The sequence below is a fragment of the Chironomus tepperi genome, unplaced genomic scaffold (genome assembly GCF_022539635.2).
Source record: "Chironomus tepperi strain 1889 unplaced genomic scaffold, CSIRO-AGI_Ctep_v1 contig_337, whole genome shotgun sequence".
NCBI lineage: Eukaryota > Metazoa > Arthropoda > Insecta > Diptera > Chironomidae > Chironomus > Chironomus tepperi.
This window is the reverse complement of record NW_027226459.1, coordinates 2,693,613-2,712,166: the sequence shown is the minus strand read 5'-3', so window position 1 is coordinate 2,712,166 and position 18,554 is coordinate 2,693,613. Positions and strand designations below refer to the sequence as shown.

The 18,554-nt window shown below is 30.9% G+C and overlaps 4 protein-coding genes across 7 annotated transcripts; 2 read left to right on the top strand and 2 right to left on the bottom strand.

Moving 5' to 3' along the window:
- Positions 1–30: 30 nt before the first annotated feature.
- On the bottom strand, positions 31–5,614 carry LOC139093554 (phospholipid-transporting ATPase ABCA3-like). The gene is made up of 8 exons (XM_070644298.1): positions 5,446–5,614; positions 5,058–5,389; positions 4,579–4,938; positions 3,186–4,506; positions 1,755–3,128; positions 1,497–1,658; positions 729–1,438; positions 31–671 (listed from the first exon to the last, which is right to left on the bottom strand). The coding sequence occupies exons 1-8, from the start codon at positions 5,513–5,515 to the stop codon at positions 186–188; spliced, it is 4,815 nt and encodes a 1,604-aa protein (XP_070500399.1). The 5' UTR covers positions 5,516–5,614; the 3' UTR covers positions 31–185.
- A 667-nt stretch (positions 5,615–6,281) lies between these two features.
- Positions 6,282–7,933, bottom strand: LOC139093555 (ataxin-10). The gene is made up of 3 exons (XM_070644299.1): positions 7,715–7,933; positions 7,008–7,649; positions 6,282–6,947 (listed from the first exon to the last, which is right to left on the bottom strand). Exons 1-3 carry the CDS (start codon positions 7,801–7,803, stop codon positions 6,326–6,328), a joined length of 1,353 nt encoding a protein of 450 aa, XP_070500400.1. The 5' UTR covers positions 7,804–7,933; the 3' UTR covers positions 6,282–6,325.
- A 330-nt stretch (positions 7,934–8,263) lies between these two features.
- On the top strand, positions 8,264–16,838 carry LOC139093724 (uncharacterized). Of its 4 annotated transcripts, none has more exons than XM_070644543.1 (7): positions 8,264–8,359; positions 9,624–10,109; positions 10,335–10,430; positions 11,631–11,729; positions 12,163–12,294; positions 12,354–12,645; positions 12,725–16,838. In XM_070644543.1, exons 2-7 carry the CDS (start codon positions 9,771–9,773, stop codon positions 12,922–12,924), a joined length of 1,158 nt encoding a protein of 385 aa, XP_070500644.1. In that variant the 5' UTR covers positions 8,264–8,359; positions 9,624–9,770; the 3' UTR covers positions 12,925–16,838. The 4 variants fall into 4 exon arrangements, with proteins under 4 accessions (XP_070500644.1, XP_070500642.1, XP_070500645.1 ...); XM_070644541.1 differs by having other exon boundaries at positions 11,631–11,741; XM_070644544.1 differs by lacking the exon at positions 11,631–11,729.
- A 902-nt stretch (positions 16,839–17,740) lies between these two features.
- On the top strand, positions 17,741–18,453 carry ND-15 (NADH dehydrogenase (ubiquinone) 15 kDa subunit). The gene is made up of 3 exons (XM_070644431.1): positions 17,741–17,835; positions 18,005–18,217; positions 18,275–18,453. Exons 2-3 carry the CDS (start codon positions 18,005–18,007, stop codon positions 18,362–18,364), a joined length of 303 nt encoding a protein of 100 aa, XP_070500532.1. The 5' UTR covers positions 17,741–17,835; the 3' UTR covers positions 18,365–18,453.
- The last annotated feature ends 101 nt before the right edge of the window (positions 18,454–18,554 follow it).

Sequence of the window (18,554 nt, the reverse complement as noted above, 5' to 3'; positions counted from 1 at the left end):
GCAACAGTCAGCAATAAAAGTTTAATTCTAATTTATACTTCATAATTAGACATAATTCTTATTTATTTTCAATAACTCACTCATATAATGACTTAAAATTTAGGCATTAAAATAATAATAATGAGGCATACGAAAGTATTTGTTAAACAGAGTCATATGGTGCTGAGAATTCAAATTCAAGATTTTTATACATTTTGGTAAATTCCACTCTTACTAAACAACAAAAACACTTGCTCTAAGGACATTTGACAGAGAGAATAATCACTAATATTGATGGCATTCTTCATTTGAGCACAAATACCAAATACTTGAGACCATTGGAGATTTGTTGAGTCAATATGGAAAGTAAGGATGTCTAAATACTTTTCTTTCAATTCAGCTGTTGGAAATGCTTCCAATACTCGATTTTGTATCTCAATTTGGAAATCTGTATCATCTTTTCCCATTTTAATAGTCAGCACAAAGCCTTTCGAGTACTTATTTTTGAGATATTGAACAGATCCAAGACACTTAAATTGTCCATTGACCATAATTCCGATTTTTGTGCAGAGATTCTCACATTCTTCCATACTGTGTGAAGTTATAACAATTGCTCGACCAGAATTGCGGGTTTTATTAATCACATCCCATAACTGACGCTTTGCTTGTGGATCAATGCCAGTTGTTGGTTCCTAGAAGAGAAATTCATAGATTTTATCGTAATACAGGAAGTAGAAAGTCAAACTTACATCCAAAAAGATAAGCTGTGGATATCCAAGCAGTGCCAAGCATGTCGACATTTTCCTCTTATTTCCACCACTAAATGCTTTAATTTGCTTACTGAGATGCTGTTGGAATCCCATTTCACTAGCCATTCGATTGATATTTTGATGAATTTCATATTTTGGAATTCCTCTAATTAAGGAAAAGATGTTTAGGGTTTCATTTCCAGACAACTCTGGAATTAAGGCATCATATTGTGGTGTATATCCAATAAGTCGATGAACTTTTTGTAATTCACTTTTCATACTAAATCCACGTATAAAGGCATCGCCTGCTGTTACCAATTCATCGCCAGTCAGTAATTTAAAGGTTGTGGTCTTGCCAGCACCATTAATTCCGAGAAGTCCAAAGCATTCACTACTTTCAACATCTAAATACAATTGATTTACAGCTAGGAGATTGCCATAATATTTACTGACTCCTTTCAGCACCAAATTGCTATTCTTAACTTCATCCATTGACATTTCCTTAACTTTCTGTATCTCGGCATTCACGTCACTGTCTAAATTTTCACTAAGTAATGGCAACATTCTTGGACGATTAAGGAACTTGTAGTATATCCATTCGAACACAAGATGATCTTTTACAATACAGAATCCAAGGAACAGAAATCCAGAAAGCAGATGAAATACAATATTAATTCCAATTCCTGTCTCTCTGTCGAATGAAAAGATTGCTGAAATGGGAACAGGTCAATTAATATTAAGCCTCACAAATCTACATTAAGGACTTACTTTTTTGATTAAGGAATGAAAATCCTAATTTGACTAGTTCTTCGGTCAATGAAAATGGTGCAAGCATCAACCCAATCCAATATATTAATCCAACAAGTCCCTTCAGCAATGCATTATCAACGCTGTACTTCAAAAGTTGATAGACTCCAAACAGAAGACCCACTGAAAAATAATTGATAATTTAACGGTCAAATAATATTTGAAAATTTAAGCTACGTTTTACGTACGTAAATATCAACAGAACAAGTTAATACTCACATAACAAGGATATCAGCGACAGATAAGTTTCACCAGATGAGTGCTTAGTAAACAGATATGAAAATGCGTAAATAAACGGCAACATCCCGAAGCTATAAAACATGCAAATAACCATCAATGTTCCCAATTCACCAGCTGTAGCATAATGATCACGTTGATAAGCTCCAATCATTCCAATAATAAAAGCAGAAATGATCATAAACACAATATAATCAAAAAAGAATGACGTCAACCAGTAAGTAAATCGATTTGCTCCACTAATGTAAAGTAACAACTTTGCACGACATACACGTTCCTTTATATACGGTCCGATAAATATGACTGGCCAATATGTCAACAAAAAGAATATTATGACTAAGGCAAAAATAACATTTCGTGGTTCCTCATAAATTGCAATATGAGATTCATTATCATTTAATGGCATTGAGTACGGCTTATTGTAGACAGTAATATCATATTCATTACCAGCTACACTTTTTAATATCGCTCGATTAATCATTGAGATGGTCAGCGGAAGTGTATGGTATGGCTGTGAATTATACCAAGCTGTTATAGAGCCTTTTTCTAATGTGACACCAACAAGATATTTCTGCATGACTGTTGAGAATGATTCATTTGACTTTTGTAGTATATAAGGCTTAAAGCTTGTCTTTATAACTTCGACGTGATCCTTGCCTATCAATAAGCCTTTATATGATGCCAAAAAATCAGATCCTCTATCCTCAATCACAGTATATGTCTCCTCATAAACATCCAATGATATCTTAAGCTTAGTAGCGTCATTGAAGCTCAATCGAGGAACATTCATAATAACAACAATCATCCAGATTGAGATTAGTGCCACATATAAGAGACTTTTCCACGCTCGACGGAAAACGTGGTATCGTTTCAGTAAAATTGCATAAATCTGATATAGAACCAACTTATATCCAGTCACTTTGACAGATGTTTCTCTGTCTATATCTATGGCATGCTGATTTCCATCTGTATCATCAGTTCTATCTCCATGCGAGAGATTTTCTATTCCTAATTTAAGAAATACTTCTTCTAATGTCGTCAAACTACATCCAAAACTTGATACTCCAAGTTCCTCTGAATTATCTTCTAGATCCTTAAATATTTGTTCAAACAATGGCAATTTATCTTCACTAATCACGAATGTAGCTTCAGTTTGTGTTTCTGATTCAATCATTGCTTCCGGTGCATATTTGTGTAGGACATTCAGCACATCTATACTTTGAAATCCAAATTTCTTTACACATATCAATCGATATCCAGCTCCAAATTTCTTTTTTAGGAAAAATGAGGAACCAACTGTCCTTAATTGTCCTTCAACCATTATTGCAATTCTGTCACCAAGAATGTCAGCTTCATCTATGAATGAAATTAAGGAATTAGAAATGCTGCAATAAAGGTCAATAGTCAGCTTACCCATAAAATGTGTGCTTAGCAAGATAGTACGTCCTCTTTTCTCCTCAATTAACAAATCCCATAGCTTACGACGAGCTTCAGGATCCATACCCGAAGTTGGTTCATCTAATATTACAATCTTGGCATCTCCGCACAGTGCAATAGCTATTGACAGTCGTCGCTTCATTCCACCAGACAATTCTTTACTCATTGAGTCAAGTTTTTCAGTCAATCCAAGAATGTCAGTATATTTCTTGGTTTCTTCAATTACTAATCGTGCATCTTGAACACCTTTTAAGGAACAGAAGAACATTAAATGTTCTCGGACGGTCAATTCATCAAATAATACGTTATGTTGACAGCAAATTCCAAGTGACTTCCTTGCTTCATCGAGTTCTGTCCTAATATCCTTGCCATCAATATAGGCAGTTCCAGCAGTTGGCGAAAAAAGTCCCGTTAACATTGACATGGTTGTCGTTTTGCCCGCACCGTTATGTCCGAGCAGCACACTTATTTGATTTTCATACAAATTCAGGCACAATTTATCAACAGCGAATTTATCATCAAATTTCTTACTTAAATTAACAATTCTAATACCAGCACGTAAGTTATCAGGCTCTTCCTCATAATCAGGATTTGATAATTTTCGTTCAGTCAGTACTGATTCATTTGACAGCGTTGCATATCCCATCTTCTTCTTCATATACTTAATAAATGGCACAAATGGAAAATACCAAGGCTCAGAAATTCCAACTTCACCCGGAAATACTCGTTCAATGTAGATAGTGAGAAGCAATTGCACAATACTGCCAATAAGCATGTACAACAATAGTTCACCAAATGAAAACTTCATATCTAGATCACGTTTAAATAAATTCATAAAATGAAGACCGTCTCTATTTGACTCAGCATTTAATAGCATTGAGACAGCAACTCCCATATTAGTGTTTGGCAATAAAGCAAAAATCATCTTGAGGATGTACGGAAATGAATGAAATTTCTCTCCAAAATATGAGTACGGTAAGATTGTAAGGAAGAATAGCAGTGATCCTACATTGGTTGCGGTCGATGACTTTGTGAAAAGTACGGCAATCATAAAACAAAGCATTATCACGGATATTATATAAATGACTAGAAAGATCCAAACAATTAATGGATTGGACTTTAAAAACATTGCATGGTCAGTTGCTATTGTTGTTGTCATTAAAATGCAATTAATGGTGAATGGAATGATGAGCATGATGAAACATTTTGTGAACCACGATATCCAGTGCATACCGCTCGACAATCCCATCATTTTCATACTTTCCTTCAATTGTGCCTCCTTTTCCACAGTTATATTCTAGAAAATAGACATAAAGTCATTAATTAATTAATTGACAAAAGCTTTAAAATTTTCATATCAATAACTTACTTTGATCATATTTTTAACAGGCAATATCATTGACATGACAAACAGCATAGGAAATAATGCAGTTGCAAATAACAAGAATAAATCCTCAACGACACTAGGATATGGGAAAGGATTTAGTGCCAATATTGGAATATCAATAGATGAGTTTTGCTGCTTTATGAATGCTCGATCGAGATGATCTTGGATGTGGAGAAAGCATGATCCATAATAAGGTGGAACGTTTGGTATTCCTTTCTCTGATCCAACGCGACTTTGTTTTGATGGACTAAGATAGAATAAACGATCAGTACCCCAATTATCTTCAGATGGATCTTGCGGCATACGAATTGTGTAGCTTAGTTGCTTTGGGGCTGTCATATTCTAGAAGTACAAATAATGTGAATCAACAGTTGTTGATAGCATGTACTAATTACAATGATGTTAATAATTAATGCAATAAAATTAATCGATATTCATGCTTTTGTATCAATTAGACTTACAGATTGTAAAATGTCAAAGTTTATCGCAGCAACAGGCTCACTGGCTGATTTATTTCGTATCCAATCATTTAATTCGTCTTCATTTTCAAATCCAGACAACTTAAACTTAGTTCCAAGTGCAGATTTTACGAGATCCGAATAGAAAGGATTATTTGGGGCAAATCCTAATTTTGTAATTAGCTGTGCAGCAAAAATATATCCAACAATACATGGCTCATGTGAAGATTCAAATGATTCAAAATTTATTTCTGGATGTTCTTGAACTGTTGATTCCTTTCTCAAAACAGTAAATAAAGTAACAATCAAGATTGGAAATAACACTTCGAAGATTGCTGTGAATAAATAAATTAAATCACTGTAACTTTATTTTGAAAATATCAATAATTACCGGCAATTGGATGTCTTTTAACAAGAATCCAGTTCTTCCACAAAAGCAGCTTAAATTTGTGCATCCACATCGTACGTCTTTTGCAGTTAAACTACTTTACACAAATATATTTTTACCATATATCCTATGATTCATACTTTTCACTTTAATAACAAAAATGTTTGTGTTAGTTGTTTATATAAACTGGCAGTTCCGTTCATTTTTTCAGTGGCGTGTCGAATATTATATTTGTCTACCTCTCTGTTTATGTATGTATGGCTAATAAAGCTGTTCAAATATTGATAATATTATTAATTTTAGTAATTTTTCCACGTTTGTTCTCTACTAGAAATTTAGAAAAGTTACCTTTGAAAGTGCGTTTTCCACAAATTTTCCAATAAATTTCCCAACTTGAATGTTATAACACGCTAAGATAATTTTGAAACTAACTGGCAGGAACATAAAACTACTATTATATAGGCAGCATGTATTCGCAAGAGTATTCCCACCACACCTCTCTATCGATTATTTTTACTTTATGACACAATTTAACATTGTAATTATAATTTTTAATTAATGACTGCACACATTATTGTCACATTCTAGACAAGAGAAGATAGTGTAAAGTTTTATCGATTCTGTCTTTGAATACTTACAGGGAATTTTGGATATAATTTTCTTAAATTAATTATTGCGTACGTAAAGTCTAAGTAAATAACGTACGTAAACACTACGTAAAAAAACGTACGTAAATGATATGTAAAAAAAAACGTACGTAAAATCTATTTACATTAACAATAATCAAGGCATTCAGACTGACTTATCTGTGGATAAAAGGTGTGAATAAAAGAAAAATGTTTATTTATATAAAATGATGATGATACCGTTATTAGCGATATGTTTATTTAATAATACGAAAGATTCCATCATCAAGTTTAAAATCACTCAAAACTGGATTTTCAGCATTGCCAACTTTCGTCAAACTTCTTACAATCTCTTGATTCTCTGCATTATCTTCACACAAATTTCTAATCGCTAATATGCTCCATTCCTTAATCAATGGATTTCGAGCATCGGCAGTCGTACATTCAAAGATGCTATGCATAATTTCCATTTCTCGTGCCAATTCTTGATTCTTCTTATTCCGATATGATAAATTTGCGAGTGATTTAACCAGTTTGGATTTGAATGCAAATGAAATTTCCTTCTCAAAATCGGAACTAACCGATGATGATGGTGTTAATGCTTCTAAATTTTGTATTGGAGTAAATAAATTGTCAGACTTCTTTCCGAGTTTATGAAGAGCTTGAAGAAGACATCCAATGTTTAAAAATAATGAACGATCGTCTTTCAATATGTTTAAATATTTCTCGTGTGTCGTAGCTGATGATATGATATCCAATAAAATAACGACAAATTCAGGATCGATGTTATCAACGTAATTCGTGACAGTCTTAAGTATGCAATCTGATTTCTTTTTAAATTCTAACGAAATATGATTAAGTAACGGTTTGCTCACAACTCTGTAAAGTAATTTGTTTATTAAATATTACAGAATAAGCAAAATAATAATGTATACTCACGGATTTGATTCATGCTCGACGTGATCGTGTAAGTAGTACAAAAATATCTTTTTTAGGTCGTCTTCTAAATTCTCGTAAGCGACAACTACTTCATCAAATTCACAAATAAAGTATTCTAATAATATGTGGAAGTAATCAGGAACCTTTGGGGACTCTTCTTTTAAAAACTTGTCATAATGACTCAAACTATCTGTTAGCACTAGATTCTTATCAATTATTTCCGAATTGTGCAATAAAATGTTGTAAATTATCATAGCTGCCACATTGATATATGCTGTTTCATTTGAATTGAATTTTTCCATGATCAAGATATTCAGTTCAGTCCATAATTTCTTTTGAGCTCTGTCATTCTGTACGCATAGATTTGCTAGTAATTGAAAGGATCTCAACTTAATATCTTCTTCACAAGGAGATTCGAGTATTATTTTGACACTTTCAAGCATTCCATTTGTGTTGGCTATTAAATTTTGAAAGGAAGAACCTTTTGAGCATATGACCTTTAAGTATTTGATACAGTTTAGTGAATGTTCCTTAAATTTCAGAATATCCACAGATCCAGCTTTGAAGCACGTTGTGAGAATAACAAAATTCTTGGTCAATGAAATCGTGACATCTTCCAATTCCGCTACGTCTAATTCAGATCTACAATAATTATCAATTTAATCAGGTTAATCGCTGCAAATATTAAATACAAGTGATTAACTTACAGATTAATTAAATTAATGTCATCGAAAAATGAAAGTACTTCGAGAACTTCTAAATCTATCCGAGTAATTGTGCTTGTTTGATCTGTCATGGTGTTTAATTGATGTTGTAAGTACAAGTGATTGCTTTTTCGTACCTAAACTACTTAATTATGCTTAAAATCTTAAATTATAGATTTTTAATAGGTTTGTTTTGATTTTGTCTGTGATTGCTTAGTTGTTTACCCTCTGAAATTCAAAATTTGTTCGTTACTTTCAAAAGATTGCTAACACGTGGATATCAACCGATTTTAATTTTACAATGCAAGGAAAAATGAACTGAATCTTAGTAAGTCATGGTTTAATGACTATAAGAGTCAATGCAGTTGAGATCATTAATTAAAATTTAATGCAATTTAGGTCAGCGAATCTGTTAATAATTTACATCATTAAAACCGGATGTACCCATAAAGCACAGGATCAAGGAGCAGGAAAATTGCACAACAGTATTGTAAAATTTGAATTGCGAAAGGACATCGTGAGAGCCAAGAGAGAATTTAGAAGAGAATAAGGATAAAAAGCTGAGAGTAAAAAAAATTGAAAATGCTAGGAAAGATTTTTAAAATAATGCATTTAATTAAGTTACATTAAGTATTTAAGAAGAAAAAGGTGAATAATAATTTAGTTAAGAGTGTAAAGATAATGAATATCATGAAGAATAGTGTGCTGGAAGTGTGAAAACATAAATTAAAATGCATTTTCCTTGAATGAAAAATTATCGATTTATGTTTTTTTTTTCATTAAAGGAAATATGCAAGTAGCATTCATTCATTCATCGCAATGTGTCCTGCTTACGAGCATGGAATGAAATAACGAAACATTAAAATTTATTAAAGTATGTTTAAAGGCATTTCCTGCAAAATTTGTGCAAAAAATCTCAAAAGTTTCAATTTTTCGTGTGAGTCGTGAGTGAATATTAAGTGATAAGAGGAACTAGCACAGTGTATATGTGTACAAGGAGGAAAAAAAGAATATCCTGAAATCGTACAACCCTCGCATACGATTTTTTTACACCAAATTCCTCCCGCTTTTCACTTTTTTCCCACATAAATTCTCACATTCCTTTTTCATTTGAGTGGTGCTGTAACCTACTTATTCACTATAAAATCGACACTTCTACATCGCACAATAACTCTTCATATCATAGGCATTGTCAATAGGCAATTTTAAGTGCAATTTTATGGTACTTTACAAAGTCCTATCAATTAACAATAGTGAAGATGATTAAAATCATTATAAACGATCTTGTTATCACATAAAAGGAAGTGAATGCATGTTGTGTGCTGTGTATAAAATTTCATTATGTATATACCATACATAATAATCATAAAAAGAAGAAAAAATGAGAACATTATAATGAAATAAAAGAGACTAGACAAGGACTTTAGAGTTGAAGAAAAAATGTGAAAAACACGAGAATTGCCATCGGGGATTGTTGTAAATGACGTCCAAATTTTAGTTAATTTCTTGTGTCATTTTATTTTAAAGTAATCAGAAAAGGATTTCTAACGGTCATTTAAAATTTGAATTTTTCAAAACCGTACAAATTCAATGTATGGTTTTCAAATTTGAATTTGCTGTCATCAATTCGCTTCATTCAGTTTCTCTAACACATCTAGAGGAAAAGTCGAATTTCCCAATTTACAGATGAACATCTGTAATATCTCGATTAAATAAGTCGACGAGCATAAGATATCAGAATAGTTAGTGGACGTCATTTGTGAATGATCCCCATCAACTCAACTATGCTTTTATATTATAATCGATTTTATGTTAATAGTACTATGAGTGTATATTAATAGAAGAATATATTTTATTTTTCATTTTACACAATTTTCTTATTTAAAAAAATAAATTGAAAAAAAAAATTAAGGGAGTAAGTCGTTGTAAGGAGGCACTACGTTAGGAACGTAAGCAGCAGAAGTAGAAGGAAGGAAAGGAAGGTGTGGAGAGCGGGTGAATAAAATAGTGCTCCAAATCAGCCGGATTCGAAATAGTAGGGGCTTTGGGAAATGGGGAAATGCAGCAACAACAGCCGCCTCCGATTCGCTCAGTCTCTGATATTTATGGTACGGATGAAATAGACTTTCTGCTGGAAGAAATACGCGATTTGGAGCCGGCCTGCTGTCACGAGGATTTACAAGATTTTGAGATTGCGGGCAGCAGAGCCGGAGAAATATCAATTACAACACCGCTCGAACCTCTTGAATCGCCGTTGGAAACATGCTCATCTTGGGATTCGCATCTCAATTATCGTGAACGTCTTGGACAAAATCAAATGGGATGGGGAGGTGTCGTTCTTCATTGTGATGCGTCACATCTTAAAACACCAACAGGAATTGTTCGAATTTTATTGGTTGTAAGTCTTAATGCCTTTAAATAATTTTTCAATTTTCATATTTTTTTTGGTTCTTCCACTCAACAAGTTCTCTTCTCATTTCTGTTTCATTTGTATTATTTTGTACATACGTACAGTCATGTACATACATACATTTATGAAAATTCTTTTTTCCTTCCTCCTAGCCTCATTGTTTCTCATTTTCTCTTTCGTCTCCTCTTATTAAAAAATTATCATAATTTTTAGATATCATCAGCTTGTTGCTTGGCGTTTGAATGTTCTGCTGGAACAGTACAAGTTGGACTTTTTTTACTGCCATTGATTGGACGATTAAGATTGATGGTATGTACTCACTTACTTTACATTTTATATATTTTTTTTGTGTTCCTTCCATCTTCCTTGTTCCATGTCTACGTAATGGAAAAATACGTTAAACACTCATCATTTTATCACTTTCCTCTCCTTCTTAACCATCCATGGTGGTTGTCTTTAAGTAGAGGGCTAGTTCTTATTCATAAATCACTAACGGAATCAATGAATCGTTGTCAAGCTATTCGCATATATGATACAAATATGATAACTCTACTTCAATTTAATGGATGAACAGCTTTTCATGTGATTTGAATTGAGTCGGGCATTATCTCAGTAGGAATCGTTCATTTATCTCAATTGAATGAATATGGTTCATAAAACACAAAAATGTGTGACAACCAAAAAGTGTATGTGATATTTATGATTTCCATAATTTTACAAAATACTCTAAATGACAAATCACATTTTATACACATTTTTTTTGTGCGAAAGTTTTCTTTCCGCGAAACACATTTAAGAAATCAGGACGGAAAAATAAATGATTTGAGTTAAATGTGACCGAGTTTTCGTCTAAACACTTAACATTAGCTGTGTATTTATTCCTTTGGGTGTATTAAAATCTTCCTTGAAATATTCAAAAGTTCTTTACATATCCACAGTTTCATTGATTGTTCCTGAGGGAGATGGGGATGGATATAGATTTGTCTGACTGTTTTATGGAGGAATAACTATCCGAAACGGTAATTTTTTGTCTTAAAACTAACTAAATGTCTGTCATTGATGAGATCTTAAGTTACGTAAAGTTTACGTTTGCGTTAAACGTTACGTTTTTCTTACGTTTACGTTAAACGTTACGTATCATCTTTGTTATGTAAACTTTACGTTTTTTCTTACGTATACGTCAAACGTTACGTTTTTATTTTTTACGTAAGAACTTTTCTTACGTATACGTATTACGTTAACGTTAAACTTTTGCTACGTATGTAAATAAAACATCCTTAAAAAATGCGCATTTGTGCCTCTATCTCCCAAACTATACTTTCTATCCTTGTATTGTTATATATCTGTGTGTTGTAGCTTCTTGTAGAATAAGGAATTTGATATTTTAATAATACTGACATCCCATTAACATTGCTAATAATTATGAATAATAACATTTAATGTGTAGCTAATTAACTAATAATCATCACTAACAAAAGAATCTTAACATCTCTTTCTTTCTTGGTATAGGTTTTTTGTGCACTTTTCTCATTGCTAGTAACATGTTTAATGCTCTTTTTGGATATCTCACATATTGCACTGATGTTTCCCTTTAATTGGGGGAAATTAGTAAGTATGCTTGTATGTATTCGGGATCAGCTGGATCGATTATTAAAAAAAAACATTGGAAGTTTGATTTATTGGTGGCTTCTAAATCTATTTACTAACTCTATTAACTGTTCTATGTATGAAAATGTCTTCATGGCTGGTGCCTTAATTCACTTTAAAGTCATGAAGGAATTTTCCATAATTTTGTTACTGCTATTTCTGCATAAATGACATTATCGCCATTCATGGCAGCTCAAGATGGAAATGTCATTAGCAGAATGCAGTGCTATTTATAATTTAAATTTCATTTTCATTATTATTCAGTTCCTTTATAAGTTTGCTAAAATTCAAAATTCAAAAAGAAAATTTATTTTTAATGATTTAAAGCTTACGCATCCTGAAAATTTACTTGACAGTGTTTAAAAAGCTTTTTTGGTTCTACCATTTTCTTTAGAATGCGTGGTTGTACCTGACGATTGGATTGTTATTCATCCTCAGCTCATCGCTGATCATTCATATGGTCTTCTTTGCTGAGGAGTTTGTATGGGTAGCCAAATATACAAAGGATACGTTATTTGTATCAGCTGTAAGTTCTTTTAAAGCTACAATTATTATATGCTAATTAATAAATAATTTTAATTTCAGATACTTGGTTATTGTTGTGCGTTAGAAGCATTTATACTAGCAATTTTAGCATGCTTTCCATATTGTCGTCGACGATTCAGACGACGTTTGACTGAAGATCAAATGGGTTTGCATGATAGAGAGCTAAGTCCGTTAAGTAGTAACGATATTGGTGATAAACGTAGTAAAGTCAGCAATATTCCAAATCATTACAATAAAACAATGAAGAGATCTGTAACAGATACGATAAGAGAGCAACTTGAAGGTGATATAGAAATGCCAATGCCGAATCAAAAGCCAGCTTATATTCCAAGTGAGTCAAGTCTGAATCTATCACTAAATTTATCCAATATTTACCATTTATCTAACATCCATTAAATCTTCTTTTACAGTAAAACGACCTGACCAGGTATATAATCAAAAGCCAACATTGGGTTCAATGCGTAAAAATCGTCAAGGATATCATTATCAACCAATAGCATCAACATCACGTCAAAGTCCCACATTCATAATCGATCACGATGGCTTTGACGATCAGGATGATGATGATGAGCTAATAATTCCAATAAATCCAGGACATAAGTTTGCGTGATAATAACAGAGATTTGGCGCGAATGAATGAATGATTAAAAAAACAGTGTGGATGAGTGAATGTATATGAGAAACAACCATTTTTGCGGGTAAATAATTAGAAAAGTATATTAGTTGTATATAAAAATCGCTCGAATGGCTCTAAGCGTCACGACTTTTTTTTTCCTTCTTTTTTGTCTTAATCTTTAACAAAACAAAAAAATAAATTGTATGAACAAGAACATGCGAATAGGAAAAGTGAAAAAGTTACACACCGAAGTGAGATGAAAAATAAGAAAATTTTTTTGTTCATTCCAATACATAAAAAAATGAAACATTTGACCCTTCCTTCCTCATCGAATATATTAAAAAGTTGTTCATCATATACAATGAGATTAAAACTACATTAAAAAAATACCATTTATAGAAATGTAATTCACGATTTACGAATGACATTATTATGAATATATATAACACGAATGAAACCAAGAAGCTTTAAATTTTTGTAACAACATGAGAATCACACTTTTGTCAATCATTTTCTTATTTAGTTCTCGCTCACTATATCTATTTATCTATCTATTTCTTCGTGACAATTGCTATCTTTAATTGTATACACCCCTTTTTCACATCATATTTTTTAGCATATGACAAAAAAAAAAGAAATGTGAAGATATTTTCCTTCCTGTTTGTAGCAGGGATGAGGATTGTTGTTGTAATTTGATTGGTGTCTGGCTTTTTCTTCCTTGTTTTGACTTGGGAATGAGACTATTCTTTGTATTATGATTACGTAAGACGTCAACGTATAAGTGATACGTACACTACTTACGTAAAGAATGTTATGCAATGAAACTTGAACGTAATTTGTTTTAAAATTGTTACGTAAAAACTCTTACGTATAAGAATTACGTTTACAATTCTTCGAATACGTATTACGTACACTTGTTACGTAAACACTCCTACGTATAAGTATTGCGTAATAATATTACGTAAAAAGGTTCTACGTATAAGTATTACGTTAAAAATTATACGTAAACGTATTACGTACACTTTTTACGTATACATATTTCGTAGCTATATTTCTAAATATCAATGAGGGACTTGTAAGGTTTACTCACTGCATAAGCTCAAAACCCTTACGTAATACAGCTACCTATTCACGTATTACGACTTTAATTGTTCTAACCTACTCAAAAATTTAATAGGACAAAATTGATCCATATCCCAAAAATAAAAGTCGTAATGATATAATACATAAATAATTGCGTGAGGATTAACGTTTACGTCATTATTTTCCTGTCATTAGACATTGACAAAAATCCCATGTCAATAAAGTATTTTCTTTTCGATCCTTTTTAAAGTCAATCAAGGAAAGCAAAAAAAGATAGCACAGAATCATTGCCAACAGTTCCTTCATCTCTGATTTGTAGATTTGTAGCATAATCTTTCGTGGCTTCTTTCATGATGATGATGATGATATACGCTATATATATATTTGTAGATAATTTCTTTTTACATAAGAGCATGTTGAAGAAATAAAGCTTCATTTAATTTTTTTACTAAAAAAAAAATGGAAAATATTTAAAAAAGAAAAAATTTTTACATCAAGTTCAATGACACAAACACCCCCACACATTAACACACACGTTAAATTTCTGAATGTCTCACATTTTTCGAATTATAAATGAAGTAAAAAAAAAAGAGTTTTTTGCAAATTTCTTCATTTTTTAACTATTTTTTTTTCAATTTTCTTAAAAGTGGAAAAAGTTAAATTTTTTTAAGGAAATAAAAAATTTTAAATTGACATAACGCCTTGCATTAATATTTTTTGTAAATAGATGATGTGAATGATTAATCAATGATATAATGTGGAATTAGGAAAAACCTTTTTGATGTCTTTTACCGTTGTACGGTAAAATGTCTTGGACATGATTATGCATTATAACTTGATTCCAGCCATATGAAATAATAATGCGTTTTTGAAAGAACAATAACTTAACAATAATTATTTATAATTATTATAACGAGAAATAAAAAAAAAAATAATAATGAAATATTGAAAAAATAAAAAAAAATCGTGAAAAAGAAATGATTGTACGTACAGGATATATATTGAGATAACAAGAAAACATAAGAAAATATTTTCGTAGGGTCATGATGTAGTTAAATCAAAAAAATTTAAAAATAAATTGCCATGTGGTGGTCATTAATACCTAAAGTAATTAAACAAAAAAAAGTAATAATTTAGTTCATTCGTGATGACGACGATGATGACGATGAGTAAAACAATTTATGTAATGCAAAAAAAGACACAAATTTCTGTAATCGAGCCATTGATGTAAAACTGAAACAGTCAAAAAATAATTTATGTATTTGAAATAGTATTGACATTTAAAAACACACTCTCTGGCTTCTTCCGCTTGCCTAATTCTGTCTCCCCTATCTGTTCCTTGTTAGCGCATTTTATCAACAAAAATAAGGAATGACGCCATTGTCCTTAATTCGACTGATTCTATTTTCTACAATCTTCATTATCATTTTGACGTTTGATTTTACGTACGTTTTACGGTTACGTACATTTAACGTACGTTTTTTGATTACGTACACTTAACGTACGTTTTTCAGTTACGTACACTTAACGTACGTTTTTGAGTTACGTAAACTAAACGTACGTTTTTGAGTTTTGTACATTTAACGTAGGTTTTTAGTTACGTACGTATATTAAACGTACGTTATTCAAACATTTCTTTACAGTTATTTTTCAATCTTTTTTTTTTCTTCGAAATTCATTTCAAATTGTCGATTTCAATGGTTAAGCCTCACTAGTTCAGTTGCATTTGATAAAAATCTAATCGTATGCTATTAAAATGCGCTTGTCTTGGGCGCGATTGACCACATTTATACTTGTTTTATTTTGCACCCACCTCGCTGAAGATTGCTTTATCGCTGATGGTAAATTAGGCAAAAATATCACGATGAATTCTCAGGAGAAAAGTGTTCATTAATACAACAAAAACTTAAAAAAAAAAGAAAATGAGGAAAATCGAGGTCAAATATCACTTCATATAATTTCAGCGATAAATCAATCTACGTTAAGAGAGATCTCCCATAACTACAATCCTTAAATGAACTTAATAATGAAGAAACGATAAGTGAAAAAAAAATGGAAATAAACGAATTAATGAAGTTTTCAATCTAAAATAGTACATGAATACAGTGAAGTTTGACAATCGCTGTAGCTTCTTTTTAACAATATTTTTGTGATATTTTTATCTCTCTATTACTTAGTAATTCCTTTGTCCTATTTATTTGATTCATTTTTAGTGTCTCTAGTTGTCAATATCTAGTCTATATTTTATAACCTTTATTTTTATGCTACTCGAGGGATTTAGCCACGATTGTGTGATGAAATAGCAAAGATTTTTATAGTTTTTCTATGATTTGAAACTCGAAACTTGATGGATAGTTCCTTATTGCTGTTGTAGAACTGTATTTAGTAAAATTAACTTAGAATTTGTAACGGTTTTCTGGAATTCAAAATATTAACGGTTTTCAAAAATTCAAAAAATATACTACATAGACTTAAATTCAAATTTGAAAAGTCGGTTAAAAATGACAATACATTAAAACATGAATTAGACATAATTAATTCGAGTTTTAAAGCATAGAAATCATCACACATCAAGTTAGCATTACATCCCTCGATACTAACTGCTTTGATAAGAAAAAAAAAAGAAAATATTTCTCATAAAACTTTCAATCTTAGTTCATGTATAGTCACATGTTACTCTATTTTTCTTCTGCATATTCATAATCTAGTTTAATACCCGCATAAGTTATTATATAGCATAATTTAAATTAAATATATTCAAATCCCGTCCTTTTTAATTAAAAAAAAAGAAATACAAGAGGTAAAAAAAAATAATTAAAAAAATATTTTTGCCAAAAAAAGAGACGAAACATAATAAAAAAAATTGCTAAGGAAAGAGGGAGTCCCTATTAAAATAACGAATTTTAAAAATTCGAAACTTCATTTTTACGAACACTTCATTTTTTCAACCGTATCATTTTTTCGAAAAATTCTTCATGCAAATCTCTTATAATTTTCAAATTTTAAAAAACCGTTGAATTTTTTCAAGCATTAATACATCAAGTTTCTAATGTTTTCTACAATAAAACTGGTTATTCACATTAAAAACAATTAAATTAGCATAGTTCTTTAATATAAGTAGAAAACTTAGCTGTAAAATATATGTTTAAGAAAATTAAAATGCTTGAAAAAATTAACGGTTTTTTAAAATTTGAAAATTATAAGAGATTATATGAAGAATTTTTCGAAAAATGATATGGTTGAAAAAAAAGCTTCGTAAAAATGAAGTTTCGAATTTTTAAAATTCGTTATTTTAATAGGGACTCGGAAAGAGGATTTTTGTTCTGGAAATTTGTGAGGAATTTTCTGTCTTCAAACTTAAAAAAATAATAAAAAATAAAGTGGAAAGATGTTTTTTTAGAGAATCAATATTGATTGATTATTTTAAAATGAAAAATCATCAAGCACAAGGAGCAGAATGCCATTAAGGATGAATAATGTTTGTATGCATTCAAGAAATTCTTCTCCTTTTTTTTTTAATTTTATGTTCTGGAAAAAAATCTAATGAGAAAATGTTTTGACTATTGAATGAAAAAAACTGATGAAAAACAAACATAATGTAGTTAAAATGTGTACATAAAAAAAAGATGAATGAGTTAAAGAAATAAAAATTTATAAACCAAAAAATTAACGACTTTTTTTGAATTTGAATTTTTAAAAAATTCTTAACGGATTTCAAAATTTTGAATTTTTGTACTAGATTACTTTGATTAATCTACGGTATTGTTTTTTTCAGTCAAAATATTGAACATTATATTTTCGGCTTAGTTCCTCGATTTCAAGGTATTAACCACTGTTTTCTATAATTAACTATCCTTGTTTACCACATAAACAAATAGTTGTATCAATCGCAATGTGAATTTCTATGGAATTTCCAAAAAATCATAAAAAAATTAAATTTTCCGTGTTATTCAATCATTTTGATTATTTTGAAAATTGTTAATTTACGTAGATGCCGCTCACACCATTCTTCCGAACACCATTTACCGATTTCACCGGTGGTTTGATCAATGCTCAGCATTACGACAAATGTGGACAGTTCGAATTGGACGTAATTGAATGTTTGGAAGCTTACGGACAGGATAGAGGCAAATTAAAGTGCCGAGATTTAATTGAGGATTTCAATGAGTGCTTAACAATGACCAAGAGAACTATGAGAGCACTTGTAAGTTGTTACTTATTTCTTAAAAATATTTATGTTAATTAAACTGATTGATTTTAGGCAATGCGCAATGAAAGAACGAAACAATATTGGTCTGGAGAACTCAAAGAGAAATACCAGAATCCAGGACCCAGAGTCGATTCATTTTAAACAGTGTTATGTCAAAATTGTATAAAATTAAATAAAAGAATCATGTAGTTCATGGTAAACATCAATAAAATTTATGGGATAAAAAATAACGACTAAAAATATTTTAAATTTTTGAACATCCAAGCAAGCCAAGGGATGAGAATTTTGAAAACTTTTCAGAATATATTTTCGTCAATTAAAACAGTTAGAC

Coding starts and splice junctions, on each gene's coding strand:
- LOC139093724 (XM_070644541.1), top strand. CDS start 9,771: ATGCAGCAACAACAGCCGCCTCCGATTCGCTCAGTCTCTGATATTTAT. Junction 10,431..11,630: donor TTGGACGATTAAGATTGATG/GTATGTACTCAC, acceptor TTCTTGGTATAG/GTTTTTTGTGCACTTTTCTC. Junction 12,295..12,353: donor ATACGTTATTTGTATCAGCT/GTAAGTTCTTTT, acceptor TTTTAATTTCAG/ATACTTGGTTATTGTTGTGC.
- ND-15 (XM_070644431.1), top strand. CDS start 18,005: ATGCCGCTCACACCATTCTTCCGAACACCATTTACCGATTTCACCGGT. Junction 18,218..18,274: donor AGAGAACTATGAGAGCACTT/GTAAGTTGTTAC, acceptor GATTGATTTTAG/GCAATGCGCAATGAAAGAAC.
- LOC139093555 (XM_070644299.1), bottom strand. CDS start 7,803: ATGACAGATCAAACAAGCACAATTACTCGGATAGATTTAGAAGTTCTC. Junction 7,650..7,714: donor GACATTAATTTAATTAATCT/GTAAGTTAATCA, acceptor TAATTATTGTAG/ATCTGAATTAGACGTAGCGG. Junction 6,948..7,007: donor GTCGAGCATGAATCAAATCC/GTGAGTATACAT, acceptor ATTACTTTACAG/AGTTGTGAGCAAACCGTTAC.
- LOC139093554 (XM_070644298.1), bottom strand. CDS start 5,515: ATGTGGATGCACAAATTTAAGCTGCTTTTGTGGAAGAACTGGATTCTT. Junction 4,507..4,578: donor CTGTTAAAAATATGATCAAA/GTAAGTTATTGA, acceptor TCTATTTTCTAG/AATATAACTGTGGAAAAGGA. Junction 672..728: donor CACAGCTTATCTTTTTGGAT/GTAAGTTTGACT, acceptor TTTCTCTTCTAG/GAACCAACAACTGGCATTGA.